We start from the raw sequence: 14619 nt of genomic DNA on the forward strand, positions 1-14619 counted from the left end.
CCGACTGTCTCTGATCTCAGATGCCCGGGTGCAAGTGCTCATCAAGGCTTACTCACTGAATGAGTACCACTTCTTAAAACAGGAGGGGAAGACCAGGTCTGAGCTGCCTAAAGGACTTTACCAGGAAGTATCATAGAATAAAGGACGATGGGAACTTGGTGACAAACACTGGGTTTGTCTTACCCCAAGCCTGCCAGGCACTCCACAGGTTGTTTTTATAGGCCTGTGAGCTCAAATACAGAGTTTGTTTTGTTTTGTTTTAATCTTTTATTAAAGGATTTTTTTTTCTTAAGTATAAGCAACAGAAACTCCATGTGATTCACAAGCCTAAATCCACACGGGCACCCTGGTCACTTCCTTCTAAGCCTGAGGAAATGAGCCCAGTTGTCACGTGAGACCACCTTGGCCTTCCTCCGTCCTCCCAGCTTGACGCACTTGATGTTTCAGCCATGAGATAAATAAAAGTGAAATACTGCCAAGGCCTGAGTGCAGGTATTGTTTAAGCCGTTAGTAGAGCCTACTTGTGTCCTGGGAGAGCAGGCCGTGGGTGCATGCGGCCCAAGACAGGCCTTCACATCAAGAGGTGTCCTTCTCTTGCTGGAACCTACTGATGGGACACAGGACTGTGCCACGTGAGCTTCACAGGCAGACTCAAGAGGAGGCTTTCACTTTGCCAACGTCCACCTCTGGGCAGCCACAGCTTCACAGTCTCTGATCCTGCCCTCAACTCACTCAGAGCCCGTCAACTAGCTGGGGCAGGGTAAGGTGGGGGGAGGATCTAGAGGGTGGACTCAGTGAGCTCACAGGGTCTGTGGTGTGGTTACACACAGGCCCAGAATGCACCCAAGCTCTTTCATCCATCTTGGGACAGTGTTTCATCCCTGCTACTCTGCTACTCACTGCCTGCCTGGTGACAGAAAAGGGAGGCGAGCAAAAGGATGCAGCAAACCCTGCAAGCACTGTGATATGCGGGACCAAAGGCTGATGGTGACATCAGTCAGGGTGCAGTCTGAGCCCAGTTCCGGTGTGAAAATCTAGGCTTCCTGTGAGGTCAGGGTTCAAATATACTACAAGGAATCAGATGGTTCTGAAGTGCTGAGAACATTAAGGAAATCTGGTTCTGCCTCAGTGGGCAAAGTGTCATCCTGAGACAAATGCTACAGCCACCATGACAGAGCAGAGTGCAGTATTAGTGCTGGGGGAGACAGAGCTTGGGACCAGGGGCAGTAAAATCAGGATGTCCATCCTAGGGCATCCTGATGGTGGAAGGTAAATAAGGGAATGTCTCCACACACAGAGACACACCGAGGCAATGTAAAGTGCATGCCCAATTACACTGAGGGACACGCGCATACACACATCTAGACATACAGCTACACATGCAGGCAGACATGCAACACAGACATGCATTCATACACTCGGGTACACACCCAGGCACACACAAAGATGCATACTCAAGCACTCATAGGCATACACCAGTAGAATACACAGAGGCATGCACACACACACACACACACAAATGCACAGATACTCACTCCAGGTGCACTCGGGTGCACACCCAGCTCTGGAAGGCCATGAGCTTACAGACAGACCACAGGGAGTCAGTAGTAGAGGCTAAGGCCACGATGGGTGCGTTATACAAAAAACCATGCCAAGTGCAGTCCCCACCCATGTGGGAGTGCAAGTGTGTGATCTCAGCTCTGAAATGGGGTAGCTGAGGCAGGCAAAGGCCTATCTTGTTTGTTTGGTAAGCATCTTCTTCAACTCATCAAGAGACCTACTAGCTTCTGTCTGCTCACTTTCTGAATTAGAGCCGGGCCCCTGGCAGGTATTTTGATAAATATTTCCTGATTAAATATACTTGCACAGAATCACAGCAAAATGCACTTAATGCTATAATCACCCACTTTCCACTTTTCCTCGTACAGGTGAAAAATAAGTTCCTGGATTTGATTTTCAGTTATTGCCTATTTCCCTAACAGCAAGGATGAAGCCCATGATGCATTTCAAGTGGATATGTGGCCTGTGCCACAAACATTGGATGGATCAGTCAGAGGCAAAGGGCCTTGGCTTGACTCTGCATGCTGCCCATGAATCTCAGACAGTCCCCAAACTATTCCATACCATGATCAACTTGCCTGCACAGCAAATAGCTGAGCAGTTGGCTCTGCAACAACCCCTGCTCTTTGCTTCAGCCGTTCCTGTTAGGACTGGTGACTGGCCACAGTCTCCCATACAACATGCCGGACTCATTGACATTTTACAAATATGAAAGTGGCAATGCAGTGAGAAAAGTCACTCTGATGATACTGTGGGCTGGTTAAAAAAAAAGGGTAAGAGCGGCTGCAAGACCTGAGCAATGGATACGGTCTGGGATGCAGCCCAGGATCTCCACAGGAGCCTGGCTTCGCAGCTGCAAAGAGGTGAAGGAGGAGTGCCTAAGCCAAGAGTCCAGAAGGTCTTCTCTGGCCTGCTCCAGCCACTGCAATACACACGATGGCTTCCTTCCCTGGTCAAGCAACAGCTTAAGGGAACTCAGAAAACTGCTCTCACCCATACAAGGAGCAAAGCTGGGTTTCACACCCAGCTCTATCCACTTTCCCCACTTCTTGCACTGTCACTATTATCTCCCAATTCCTAAGCCTTGGCTGGTGTCTCCATGAGCTCCAACACCCATCAAGAACCTCAGGGCCTCACTATGCGCTCCTGGCACCACCCTACAACATAGCATCCCCGATGCGACCAAGTGGGCAAATGCCCAGATGCGGACCACATCAGACCCTAGTAAATGCCAGCTTCCCACGTGTGTCCTCCAAAACATGGTGTGGCTCTGACTTCCAGACTGTATGTTACTCATCACCTTCCTCCCCCCGGTAGGGCTCACTTCTCCATTTCCTTTCTCAAACTAGCTGACTGGAATAGCAGGAGTTGGTCACAAGGAGTTGGTCAAGACAAGGCTGTGGTTTTCCATTCAGCCCAACTCAGGAGCCTCGGGAGTCTGAGTTGTACACTGTGAACTCTGCCCAGGCTGCCCAGATGTGGCCATGCCCACTACCATAAGTGACCTTCCTGTTTACAGACAGACCTACCAGCCTGTTCAGCAGCTACCCTGGCCCAGAAGCTGCCAGCCGTTGCTTCTGAGTCCCTGCCCTGAAACCTCAACACCTCAGAGCCTGCCAAGTGCCTTGCCTGCAGGTCTGGCCTGACTCTAAGGTTCCAATCACCAAGGGAATTAGAGAAGCCGTTGTTTGGTGCAGCAGTTAAGCTGTGACTTGCAATACTCACATCCCTTATCAAATTCAAGTCCCAGATCCCAGCTTCCTGCTAATGCACAAATCTCCATTTGTCTCTCTGTCTTTCAAATAAACTTAAAAATATACATGGGAGGACAGTTGATTTAATATCATTTGCTTGAGAATTGATTGTATACCATTTGAATGAGAACAACTGATGGCACATACAAAACAAAGAGAGGTCCTTCCCTTCCCATAGGAAGGGAAATGGGAACTATCAAATCAAGGAAAGGCGACTCCCTTTTGTCATTGAAATGTAAATTCCTAAACACCCCCTCCCTGATACGCACTGGACCACCTCTTCTTTTTTTCAGATTTATTTATTGTTATTGCAAAATCAAATATACAGAGAGGAGTAAAGACAGAGAGGAAGATCTTCCCTACATTGATTCACTCCCCAAGTGGCCACAATGGCTAGAGCTGACCCAATCTGAAGCCAGGACCCCAGAACCTCTTCTGGGTCTCCCATACAGGTGCAGGGTCCCAAGGCTTTGGGCCATCCGTGACTGTTTTCCCAGGCCACAAGCAGGGTGCTGAATGGGAAGCCGAGCTGCCGGGATTAGAACCAGTGTCTATATGGGATCCTGGCACGTTCAAGGCAAGGACTTTAGCCACCAGGCCACCACGCTGAGCCCGCTGAGCCCGGGACCACCTCTTTTAAAAAGCCTGAGGCGGGCCCAGCGACGTGGCGCTGCAGCTAAAGTCCTTGCCTTGAGTGTGCCAGGATCCCATATGGGCACCAGTTCTAATCCCAGAAGCTCCACTTCCCATCCAGCTCCCTGCTTGTGGCCTGGGAAAAGCAGTCGAGGACGGCCCAAAGCTTTGGGACCCTGCACCCGCGTGGGAGACCCGGAAGAGCTTCGGCTTCGGATCGGCATAGCATCGGCTGTTGTGGTCACTTGAGGAGTGAATCATCGGATGGAAGATCTTCCTCTCTGTCTCTTCTCCTCTCTGTATATCTGACTTTCCAATAAATAAATAATTTTTTTTAAAAAAAGCCTGAGGCTATTAACAAACTTCAGCTATTGGCCATCACACTAGTCCACTTAAGTATGATTATTGGCTCTTTACACCAAATCCATCGCTCCCGGACGGTGAACACACACATACATACATATATACATAGATTTAAGTGATTTTTTTTTTAATTGCTTGATTTCAGGCTAAACACATACAGTGCCCAAGTCAATTTCAACCTCCAGTTCCTGACTCTGGCTCTACTAATGCACTCCCGAAGGCAGCAAGGAATGGCTCAACAAATTCGGTTTCTGACCCACCCACCCCAGCCCCAGCTATTGCAGGTGACGGGGGATGAGAGCTTGTGTGCTCCTGAGCTTCTCTCTTTCTCTCTCTCTCTCTCACACACACACACACACACACTGCCTCATCTCTCTGAACTTCAGCAGGAAGGGGACAGTGCCCTCTTTACAGATTGTCATGAAGGTTAACTGAGAAAGATGGGCTGGCCCACAGCAGAGTAAAGGGGCCTCAATGGTGAAAAGCCCCTTCCAAGTCACAGGATCATTGTCAACTCCAAGCAACCCTCACAGTTGAGGGTACTGTGACACAAATTCCCACCTCAGCCTCAGCTGAGAACAGTATCAGAATATTCCATCCCCACCCCCCATCCCACCCCCCAGGAATGTTGCTAAGATTAAGCAAAAACAAATTGCTTAGAACTCTTCTTAGGGTCATACTGCAAGCTGCCATCTCCCCTCCAAAATTCACAGCTACGTGTTCTGGGATGGATTCAGGCAGCACTAATTCTCCAACCGCCCCCCCGCCCCCATTTCAGAGGCTTCCAGAGGTTGAGACCCTATGTTGAGGAAGGAGAGAGTAGAAAGGGAGGGAGTGGCACAGCTAGGGCAGATCAAAGGGCTGACCCCTCTACAACCATCCCTCCCCCATTCTTGTCTAGAAGCTAGGACTAGCTTGGGTATAGTTCACTGCACGTCCACACCACCTTCTCCTGACAGCACTCTGGGCTCTCAAGGCAAACGTTTTGCCTACGGTGCCTGCCCATCTGGGAGGCACAAAGCAGACCAGGGCTGTGACTGTGTGCCTCCTCACCACAGTGGCTCCACTGGGTCACTTTTTTTCCTTGCTCAGCATTTACTCCCCAGCTAGCAGATGGTGCAGAAAATGTGCAACCAGGCTCTTAATTCAGCTTAGGTGCGGAATCTGCATGTGACCATCGAGTCCTGGCAGGGCCCTGTATTTCCCTTTCCTCACACATGGCCCAGCGCCAAGATCTCTGGGTGCAGCATCACCCCACACACGGTTCCTGAGCTAACAGAACCTACCTGACTCCTGCATCCGGCCAGAACCACCCCAGGGCCACCCAATCCCAGAGCCCCATCTCAGCAGCCTGGCCAACTGCCTGAACTGGTTTGTAGACTTAAAGGTAACACTTGGACAGACAGAACACGAGTTACTGATGGACTGGAAAAGCTGCTGATGAACTGGACTCTGAAGAAGACTTTTAAAAAGGAGACATCTACTAATTACACTTCCTAGTTTTGTAGCCATTCCTCCAACTTTTGCATCAGTGGCTCCCACTGAGATTTTCTTTAGAAAAAACAGATACCTTGTCTTTTTTTTTTTTACAAAAAAAATAAGTCTGCTTGTACAAGACCTCAGCCAGCACATGACACAACTTTTAACTTCTCACCAGATAACACACTTAGTGCTGTCCCTCTGGGCAGATTATTAGTTAAAATGGACATTTTTGAGCTTGGGAAGCTTCTGGGAGCAAGAGATGACAGGAGAAGAGGAGGATACGGTGTCATTAAACCTTTGTGCCACGTTTTATGCACTATTTGTAAAGTGTGTTGCAATTAGTATACCTCCCCGAGTAAACAGGCTAAGTAGTCACCAGGTCCGTTCTTGCCTATGCCATTAGCTGATGAACAATATGCCTTATAAAACATTGTGCCTGTAAAGAGCCCCCAGTAAAGTTTTATGGCTTTTTCTTGGGGCTTCTCAGGTGAGACCAGGCAGACAGCCCAACATCCTGTGGAGGCAGCTCAGATCTGGGGGTCAGCCCACAAAATGGTTTAGCCACCCGGTGCAAGGTGTCCAGTGACTGGCAGATCAGCAAGGTTCTTTAAGATGCAAATTGAAAGCAAGGCATCAAAACTAGCACAGTCCACCCATCACCAGTCAAAAACTAAAAGCCATGTCTGGCCCCAACCTGGAGGTCAAGACACAGATGATCATCCCAGAACAAAGCGCCTGGGATGAGCCGTCTAGACTGTCGGCCCTCCCTGCTGGGCACGCCACCCATCAGCACCAAGCCCAGCTAATGCAGGAGATGCTTCCTCGCGCAGGACCCACTGGAAGCGCTGGTTGGGAGGCCATGAGCGCGGCGGTGCCTCGCCTTCCCGTCCCTCACCACTTGTTGGAACCGGGGCAAGAGAGGACTGACACAACCTCAGATCCCGGCCCCTTCCGCACACCCCTCGCCAAGCGCCTCCAGCTGCCGCACCTCACCTGCGTGAAGTACAAGTTCATCAGCGTGAGGGTGAAGAACTGAAGGCACACGGGGAAGCAGTAGAGCAGCCAAAAGACGAAGGGGCTGAGCGAGTTGGCCGCCACAAAGTCTCTGAAGTAGAAAGAGAAGAGCACAGTCCGCAGGGAGGCCCAGAAGAGGCAGAGGAAGAGGAACACGCTCTGGTAGCTGAGGCGCTTGTGGCGGTAGCGCAGCACCAGCCAGAGCTGCGCGTAGATGAACACGAACAGCAGCGCATAGAACACGGTGTAGACCACTGTGAGGCCGAGCTTCACGTAGGGGGGCACGGCTGGCGTCAGCGTGGGCGGGAGCGAGCCGTTGTGTCCCGGCTCCCACGGTGGGGCCTCCATCGGGCCGGGAGCGCTGCGGCGCGACCGGGGAAGCTCCGGCCTCATCGGGGCTCCCGGGCCGCCCCGCCCTCGCCAGCGCAGCTCGCGAGGTGGTCTGCGCGCATCGCCGCCGGCCCGCACCGCCGAGACTGGAGGAACGAAAACAAGCAGCACTTCCTCCCCCGGCACCACATGATTCACTGGGGCGGCCTTTGTCTGCGATTGGCAGCGCCGCGCTCGCCGCCCCCGCGCGCCCGCCGGCCCCGCGCGCCCCCGGCCGGCCCCAGCCCCGCACTGGGCTGGGCGCGCTGCGCGCCCCTGCACTGCGCCCGGGCGCCGTCCCAGCCCCTAGCCTCGCCTTCCCTCCCACCCTTCGCGCACCCTCCCCCTCAACTAGGCGCCCGTGCTCCCAGCCGTGCGCCTTCGGCAGCTGATTATTTGCGTCGCAGGAGTTAATTCTGCTATTTCAAACTAAAGTTCAACTTTGCGAGTTTTTCCTCTCTTTAAAAATAAAACTTCACGTCGCTGCGGCTGCGAACTGGCTGGCATCCGAGGCGATGTTTATTTCTAAATCCAGAAATGCGAAAGACAGGGTTTGTGTTTTTGATTCTTTTCCTGAGGTCAAGTTTGTCTACTCAAGGTACGGAAGCGAACGGTTCCGCTGCTCCGCCCGCGTCTGGCCGTCAGGGAACCACCGAGCGCCGGGTGCGCCTGCCGCGCCCATGGCCTCTGAGCGCTCAGCTGGAGGCGAGAGGCGCACCCAGCAACGCAGAGCCCAGCGGGCTGCGCGGGCGCACAGCCTCCCACGTTCAGTCCACCCCACTCGCTAGGGTGCTCTGCCGGCCCGGGAACGCTCCCGGTTTGCTTTGGCTGGGCGGCAAAGTTGCCATGGACAGCCCGGGGCCCACCCTTCCTTCCAGTGTCCTGGGCTGCGTGCTGGGAGCTTAGCGAACGTTCCAGGTGGAGAGGGGAACCCATGTTGCCGTCTGAAAACATCACTGGGCAGCAAAGTAGGAACTGAGATTTCCCGGGCTCCCATTTTCACACTGCCCATGCACTGCTGATTGTTCTCTTTTCCTTAACAGATCCCTTCATTAGAATTTGTCGTGTTGCTGTGTGACCACTGACTCAAGGCCAAGTGTACCTTGGACACTACACTTTTTTTTTTCTCAGTGCATTTATTTTCTTCTTCTCCAAGCTTATTTAAAAGAAAAAACACAGCATTGCACCCCACCCCCATCTTGTTTTCTCCACACTCTGTGCATTGAGCAGCTGCAAATGATCTTTCTGGAGAATGATTTTCACCCTGTTATTCCCAAATGTAAATTTCCTCAGCTGGCCCCTTACTGTTCCCAGGATAAAGTCCAATCTCCTACTTTAGCTTCCCTCCCCTTCCACACCTCTTAACAGGAGTGACGCAGTTCTCACACCGCTTAACTTCACAGGCCTAGGTGAAATGCTTCACCTTCCTCAACACCAGGCCATCTCATTCCTTGGTCAGGGTGTTACTGCCTGCAGGGTCCTTACAGACCCACAGCCCAGCCTGCACTCAGGATAATGTTCAGTATCACACCTGCAGCTGCCCCAACACCCTTGCCTAATTCTTAGTTAGCCGCACTTGTCAGTTTCCTTAGGATGCGAACTGTGCTTTCTTAACCTGTGTGGCCTCTGGTAAAAATAACATTTATGATTTCATTTATGTTAATAGAATGAATTTAGTTTATAGCATCACAGGTCCAGGCTCTGGTATTTCTCCTCCATTAGACATGGGTCTATTCCCAAGACCACCTCAGGATCCAACATGGCTACAGACTGTAACCATTTCACCACATCCCAAGCTGGCAGTAGGAAGAACCTACTGAAGTGTACAGCGTGTTTGCTTTGAACTCATCAATAGACAGCATTTTAGACCCTACACCAGTGCCACAGACAGGCACATCTGAACACCACTGGAGGCACTAAGTTAGAGATGGCAGAAGAGGATGTGTTGCATCCCGGACCAAGTAGATTCTATTCCATCTCTGGTCCCCTTTTCAAAATTAGCACCCTTTTCATTCATACTGTGAGCTGACACATGTTGCTTCCATAAGAGGAACTCTAATTAATCAACCTCTCTTTCCTGGAGGAGGTAGTGTAAGGTGCAAACAACACATCCTTTGCTTTGGAGAAAATATCTCAACCCAGTCCACTGGACCCTCTCAAATGCTACCCTGAGATCCTGGGTCCCTCTAGATTCATGGACCTTATTTTTGACACTGTGATTCACAGTGGTTCTCACGTATAGGTTGACTACCATCCCTGCTCTGTGGTCCTCATAGCACAGTGTCATTGATATGGTAGACACCAAAGTCCTAAATAACAGCGGGAAGTTTAACACAGTGTGAAAAATATACTGCAGCAGAGAGCCAGAGTTGACCCAACTCTTACACGACAGGAAAGGTATCCTCACCAGACAATGCAAAACAGCTGCTGGATTTTTGTTGGGAATGAGGGGAGGAAAAGCATCTCTTCAGTACCCTTGCCAGGGGTTCTATGGTCTTTCTGTATTTAAGTGACCACTACATTAAGCATACGACAATCTATTTTTATTCTCTCTCTTCCACACCAACTGAATGATTGAAATGGAGGAACTAATAGGAATTTTCCATCTCTTTAACACTCAAGTTCAGGCCCAAGAATTGGATTCAGTACAACACTTTTCAGTTGAGGCAGCTTCAGCCAGACCTGAAATGTTCTTTTTTTTTTTCTTTCTTTCTTTTTTTTTTTTTTTTTTTTTTTACTTCTGTAACACAAATCAACTAGGACTACAAAGGGTTACCCATATATTTTGGTCCTAGTGGCTCATGGTCAGCTGGCTTCTACCAGAGACAGTTGATGTGCAGGCAATTCTGGCTTCCAGACTGGTCCTGGGAATGCCTATGGTTATCATGCTGTCTGCTGATAATTTCTCCCTTACTGATAATTATATCTCTGGCAAACTTGGGAGAATTCATTCAATTCCAGCAGCTCTCAACAGCCTCCCAGACATCCATAAAATAGCTATATCAGTGCACTTTCATTACCAATAAATTTCTTGATGCTTTAACAAAGGAGTAGGTAGAGCATTGGTGAATGTATAGCCAAACAACACTCCTGTTTCCTTAGATTTCTACTTCTGCATTATATTATAAAATCTCAGGAACCTCAACTCCTGTTCACCATTCCATTCAACTCCTGTCCACCTGGGCTTCCATTAAGTCCAGGTTCCTCTTAAGCAAGCAACCAACCAACCAACTAACCAACCAACCAACCAACCAACCGTGAGTACTACTCATTCTGCTTCAGGAAGCATACAAACAGGTGTCTTCTCCCTCCTTTCCTAGTTAAGAACCTTCAGAATCCACTTACATGTTGATTCTTAGGAATTTTTCCTAAACAAAGGGCAAGATCTTCCCACTACTTCGGTGCATAAGTTCTTACGACAAGTTGGTTGGCTTTATTACACAAAGGATATACTTACAGGTTTATGGCTCCATTTGTGTCTCAGACATTGAGAAGCAGGGAGGTTTCAAGAGCATTTGATTTCTCTTGCAAAGTGAGACCCTCAAGCAAGAACACTGCAAACATGGCAGGAACCATCTCTTTGGATAGAGAAATCTTCCTGTGATAAAGGAAGTTTTGTCTTCAGCACCACCTGTCCCCATTCTCAATATCCACTCATTCCAATCAGTGTCTTCTTATCACCGAAAAGACAAGTAAAATTGTGCATTTAATAGTCAATATGCTCTTCCTTTTGGTTTGTGGTTGCAAAAGATTCTTGCTATAACAGTCACTAAAGTCCTTGATTTTTGGTCTGTTCATTGAGCTAGAATTTAAGACCTTGCTATTTGCTGCTCAAGGTACCCAGCTGTTAGACTCCATTAGTTCTCTCTATAATTCCCTTCCTATTATTGTCTGGCAACAGCTTTTGTTTCTGAAAACTTTGATTTCAGTGAGCTATTCCTTGCACTGGATGGCCTTCACTGTAGGTAGCTACCAGTGCCCATTTGTGCAATGCTTAGCACCACTTGAATTTCATCTTCCACATACCTACCACAGCCCCAGCTATCATGTTTGCATTCAAGGCAGATGTTGGAAGGAGATACAAGGATCGGCTCCTCTGTCAATACGACAAGGGTTCACCAAGAAATCCCATCACACTTCTCCCTATTTCTCCTTGGCCGGAAGTGTCATGCAGCCAGCTCGAGACACAAAGGAAGTCAAGAAAATACTTATGACCAGTCCCATATTAGAAGCAGGGAAAGGAACCTGGGTTATGAGGAATGTCAGGTGAGTGGATATCTATAAAAATTATGCACATCAAGCTTCTTCATGTCATGAAAGCGTGGGGTAAGGGAGCACCTGATTAGCAGGTCCTGGACCATCTCCCGGTCTCTCAGCAGCCAGAGTGGCTGGGAACTTCACATCAGCTGGTCCTATAGCTGTAGCCACTACTGTACATGCTAGGGAATTCCCCAAAGGGAGTTCCCAGTCTAGGAACTGATTTTTATACAGCTTTCTAGATTATTTTATGCATGCAGTTAAAAGTTAAGAATTAACCTTTTGAAAAGCAGATGTCTAAGAGCTGCATGGAATTACCTTTTTTATTATCTGCCCTCAAGATTCCTTTAAACTTCCTTCTAACTGTTTAAGGGAAGAGAAGAAGGCGAGTGTGGGTCACTTTAGCTTAAACCACAGCTGTGACACCAACTGCTCTACTTCGGATTCAGCTCCTTGCTAACACACCTGGGAAAGCAGCCTAGAGCAGCCCAAGTGCTTGGGTGTCTGCTGTTCCATGTGAGATGGATTTCCAGGTTCCTGGCTTCAGCCTGGCATAGCCAGGGTTTTAGTAGCCATTTGTGGAATAAACCAGCAGATAGAAGATCTCTGTTTCTATAACTGTCTTTCAAGTAAACAAATACTTCTTTAAAAATAGAGAAAGGGGGCCCAGTACAATAGCGTAGTGGTTAAAGTCCTCGCCTTGAATCTGCCAGGATCCCACATGGGCACCAGTTCATATCCAGGCAGCCCCACTTCCCTTCCAGCTCCCTGCCTGTAGCCTGGGAAAGCAGTCGAGGATGGCCCAAAGCCTTGGGACCCTGTACCCGTGTGGGAGACCCAGAAGAAATTCCTGGCTCCTGGCTCCTGGCTCCTGGCTCCTGGCTCCTGGCTCCTGGCTCCTGGCTTTGGATTGGCTCAGCTCCAACCATTGCAGCCACTTGGGGAGTGAACCATTGGATGGAAGATCTTCCTCTCTGTTTCTCCTCCTCTCTGTATATCCGCCTTTTCAGCATAAATAAATAAATCTTAAAGAAAAATAGAGAAAGGATGCCTCTTGCTGTTCTGTGAGATGAGGTGATTACCAGACAGCCCTGATAACTTTGAACTTCCTACCCTCACTGAGCTCTCAGTGTGGAGCTGGCCCAGGCCAAGTGACCAGAGCTGTCCCCTAGCCAAGGCTCATGCCACACCCTCACTTTGGTTCCCTGCCAGAGACAGAAACTGCGCGTTGAGAACAAAACTGTCAGAGCATTCTGCATGTCAGGCAGCAGTCAGCAAAGGCCAAAGCCCTTAGAGGCAGGCATTGTTCTCCAGACAACAAGGTCAGATGTCAGGGGTCATTAGGGAAAGTCACCCACAGGCAGAGAAGGACTGAGACAGAACAGTGCCGAGTGTCTGAGAGTGGGAAGTGCAGGGGTGACACTCCGTTGACAAGGTGGTGGTTGTTAAGGCCAGAGCTTTGGGCAGGACACATTCCTAAGGTACCTGGAAATGGGTTCTCTTCCCCTTCTCTCTGGAATGATCCACCTGAGGACCTCCTGCCTGGCAGAGTGATTAGTCAGTAAACAGAAAGCTCATAGGTGGTTTCAGTGGATATGAAATATGGTTCTCTGTATGAATAAAGCCACCAGGACAGAATTGGGTTGATTCACTCTCTCAGAGACAGGATCCCTCTGGCTTGCTGGCCTGCTTTCCAAGACTTATATCAGATGTCAATTTCTTTTCTCATTACCTATCACCCCCTCTTTAATCCTGGTTCATGCTACATTGGATGCAGCCCTCCCTGCCCAGCAGAACACAGGCGTTCCGCTTCAGAGGACGAGAATGCCTCAGGTGAGAATCAGCTCATTTTCATAAACAAATCCATGCTCTGTTTTCCTAGGAAAGGACACTTTGTCCTAATTAGCTGCTGAGTCCAGCCACAGACATGAACAGGAGCCACCAGACCAACCACAACTGGCCCAGTCTGGAATATTAATAGCGGTCCATGGAAGGAGCATACTGACCAGAAGGAATATCAATCAAAGAAAGAGCGCAGGCCTCTGGGAAAATAAAAACCTCACAGCAGAGGATCCCATATTCAGACTTCCCGTTTACAAATGCCAGTGGCCCACACAGTTACATTAGTCACGTAATTATGAATTGTTGTACAATTTTAAAATTCAGTCCTTAGAAACAGCGTCATATGGCTTCCAAGCTCCAGATTTCATCCATAAAAAGCCTCTCTGTCCGCGCTAGGCAGTGACAGTCCTACTTGGCCCAGCCTCAAGTGATAAAAACACATGGTGACCGCCTCATGGTAGGTGCTGGGGTTCTTATTGAGTAAGCATCCAACCAGGTGACTGTAGTTTGTGCTGGTAGCCACCCAAGACAAAGTCAACATTTCTTGTGGGGTGCTTTTTTTGTTTTGTTTTGTTTGTTTTACCTCCATTACAGTCTTAAAATTTGAATGCCAGCTGTTTCAAGGGTTTCAGGAATGCTGGAATTCAAGAAGTCAACAAGAAAATATGAGTGATAACGGTTGAGCAAGCCTTTACTCCATGTAAACATCAGGAACTCTTTTAAGACTTTCTATTCTAATTATACTGTTTTTGAAATATGAGTTCATTATATATGTGTGTATATATTTGCATATATATATACACACACATATATTTGCTCTCAAGTTTGCTTGAAAGATCTCTAAGTATATCACTTATTATTTTAAAAGTTTTTTTGGAAGAAAATCCATCCATTTCATGTGTACAATCTAGTGATGTTCAATGACTTACCAAGCTGTCCAACTATTACTGGGAGTACATATTGGACCAATTTCATTCCCCCACAAGAAGCAATTCAGATTTTTTTTAATTTAAAGATTGTTTATTTTTATAGGTAAGGCAGATATACATAGAGGAGGAGGAAAGAGAGGAGAAGATCTTTCATCTGCTGATTTACTCCCCAAGCCTCCTCTGGGTCTCCCATGTGGATGCAGGGTCCAAGGCTTTGGGCCATGCTCTGCTGCTTTCCCAGGCCACAAGCAGGAAGCTGGATGGGAAGTGGGCCTGCTGTGATATGAACTGATGCCCATATGGGATCCCAGTGCATTCAAGGCGAGGACTTGAGCTGCTAGGCTGCCATGCAGGGCCCAACCAATTCAGATTTAATTCAAGCAGTAGCCCCTGGGATTCTTCATAAACTCCAAATC

General features: G+C 48.8%; 1 protein-coding gene across 2 annotated transcripts in view; it reads right to left on the reverse strand.

Annotated features, from left to right (window-relative positions):
* GPR137B (G protein-coupled receptor 137B) overlaps window positions 1-7299 on the reverse strand; it is a 36518-nt gene extending 29219 nt beyond the window's left edge. Inside the window, exon 1 of one of the 2 annotated variants that reach the window (XM_040968054.1) lies at window positions 6786-7299. In XM_040968054.1, coding sequence (XP_040823988.1) covers window positions 6786-7199 — 414 coding nt within the window. In that variant the 5' untranslated portion in view covers window positions 7200-7299. The remainder of the gene's footprint in view (window positions 1-6785) is intronic. The other variant, XM_040968055.1, reaches the window with a different exon arrangement.
* Window positions 7300-14619: the final 7320 nt, after the last annotated feature.

Source organism: Ochotona curzoniae, unplaced genomic scaffold, assembly GCF_017591425.1.
Source record: "Ochotona curzoniae isolate NIBS_2020 unplaced genomic scaffold, NIBS_Ocur_1.0 scaffold_4683, whole genome shotgun sequence".
In the NCBI taxonomy this organism is placed as follows: Eukaryota; Metazoa; Chordata; class Mammalia; order Lagomorpha; family Ochotonidae; genus Ochotona; species Ochotona curzoniae.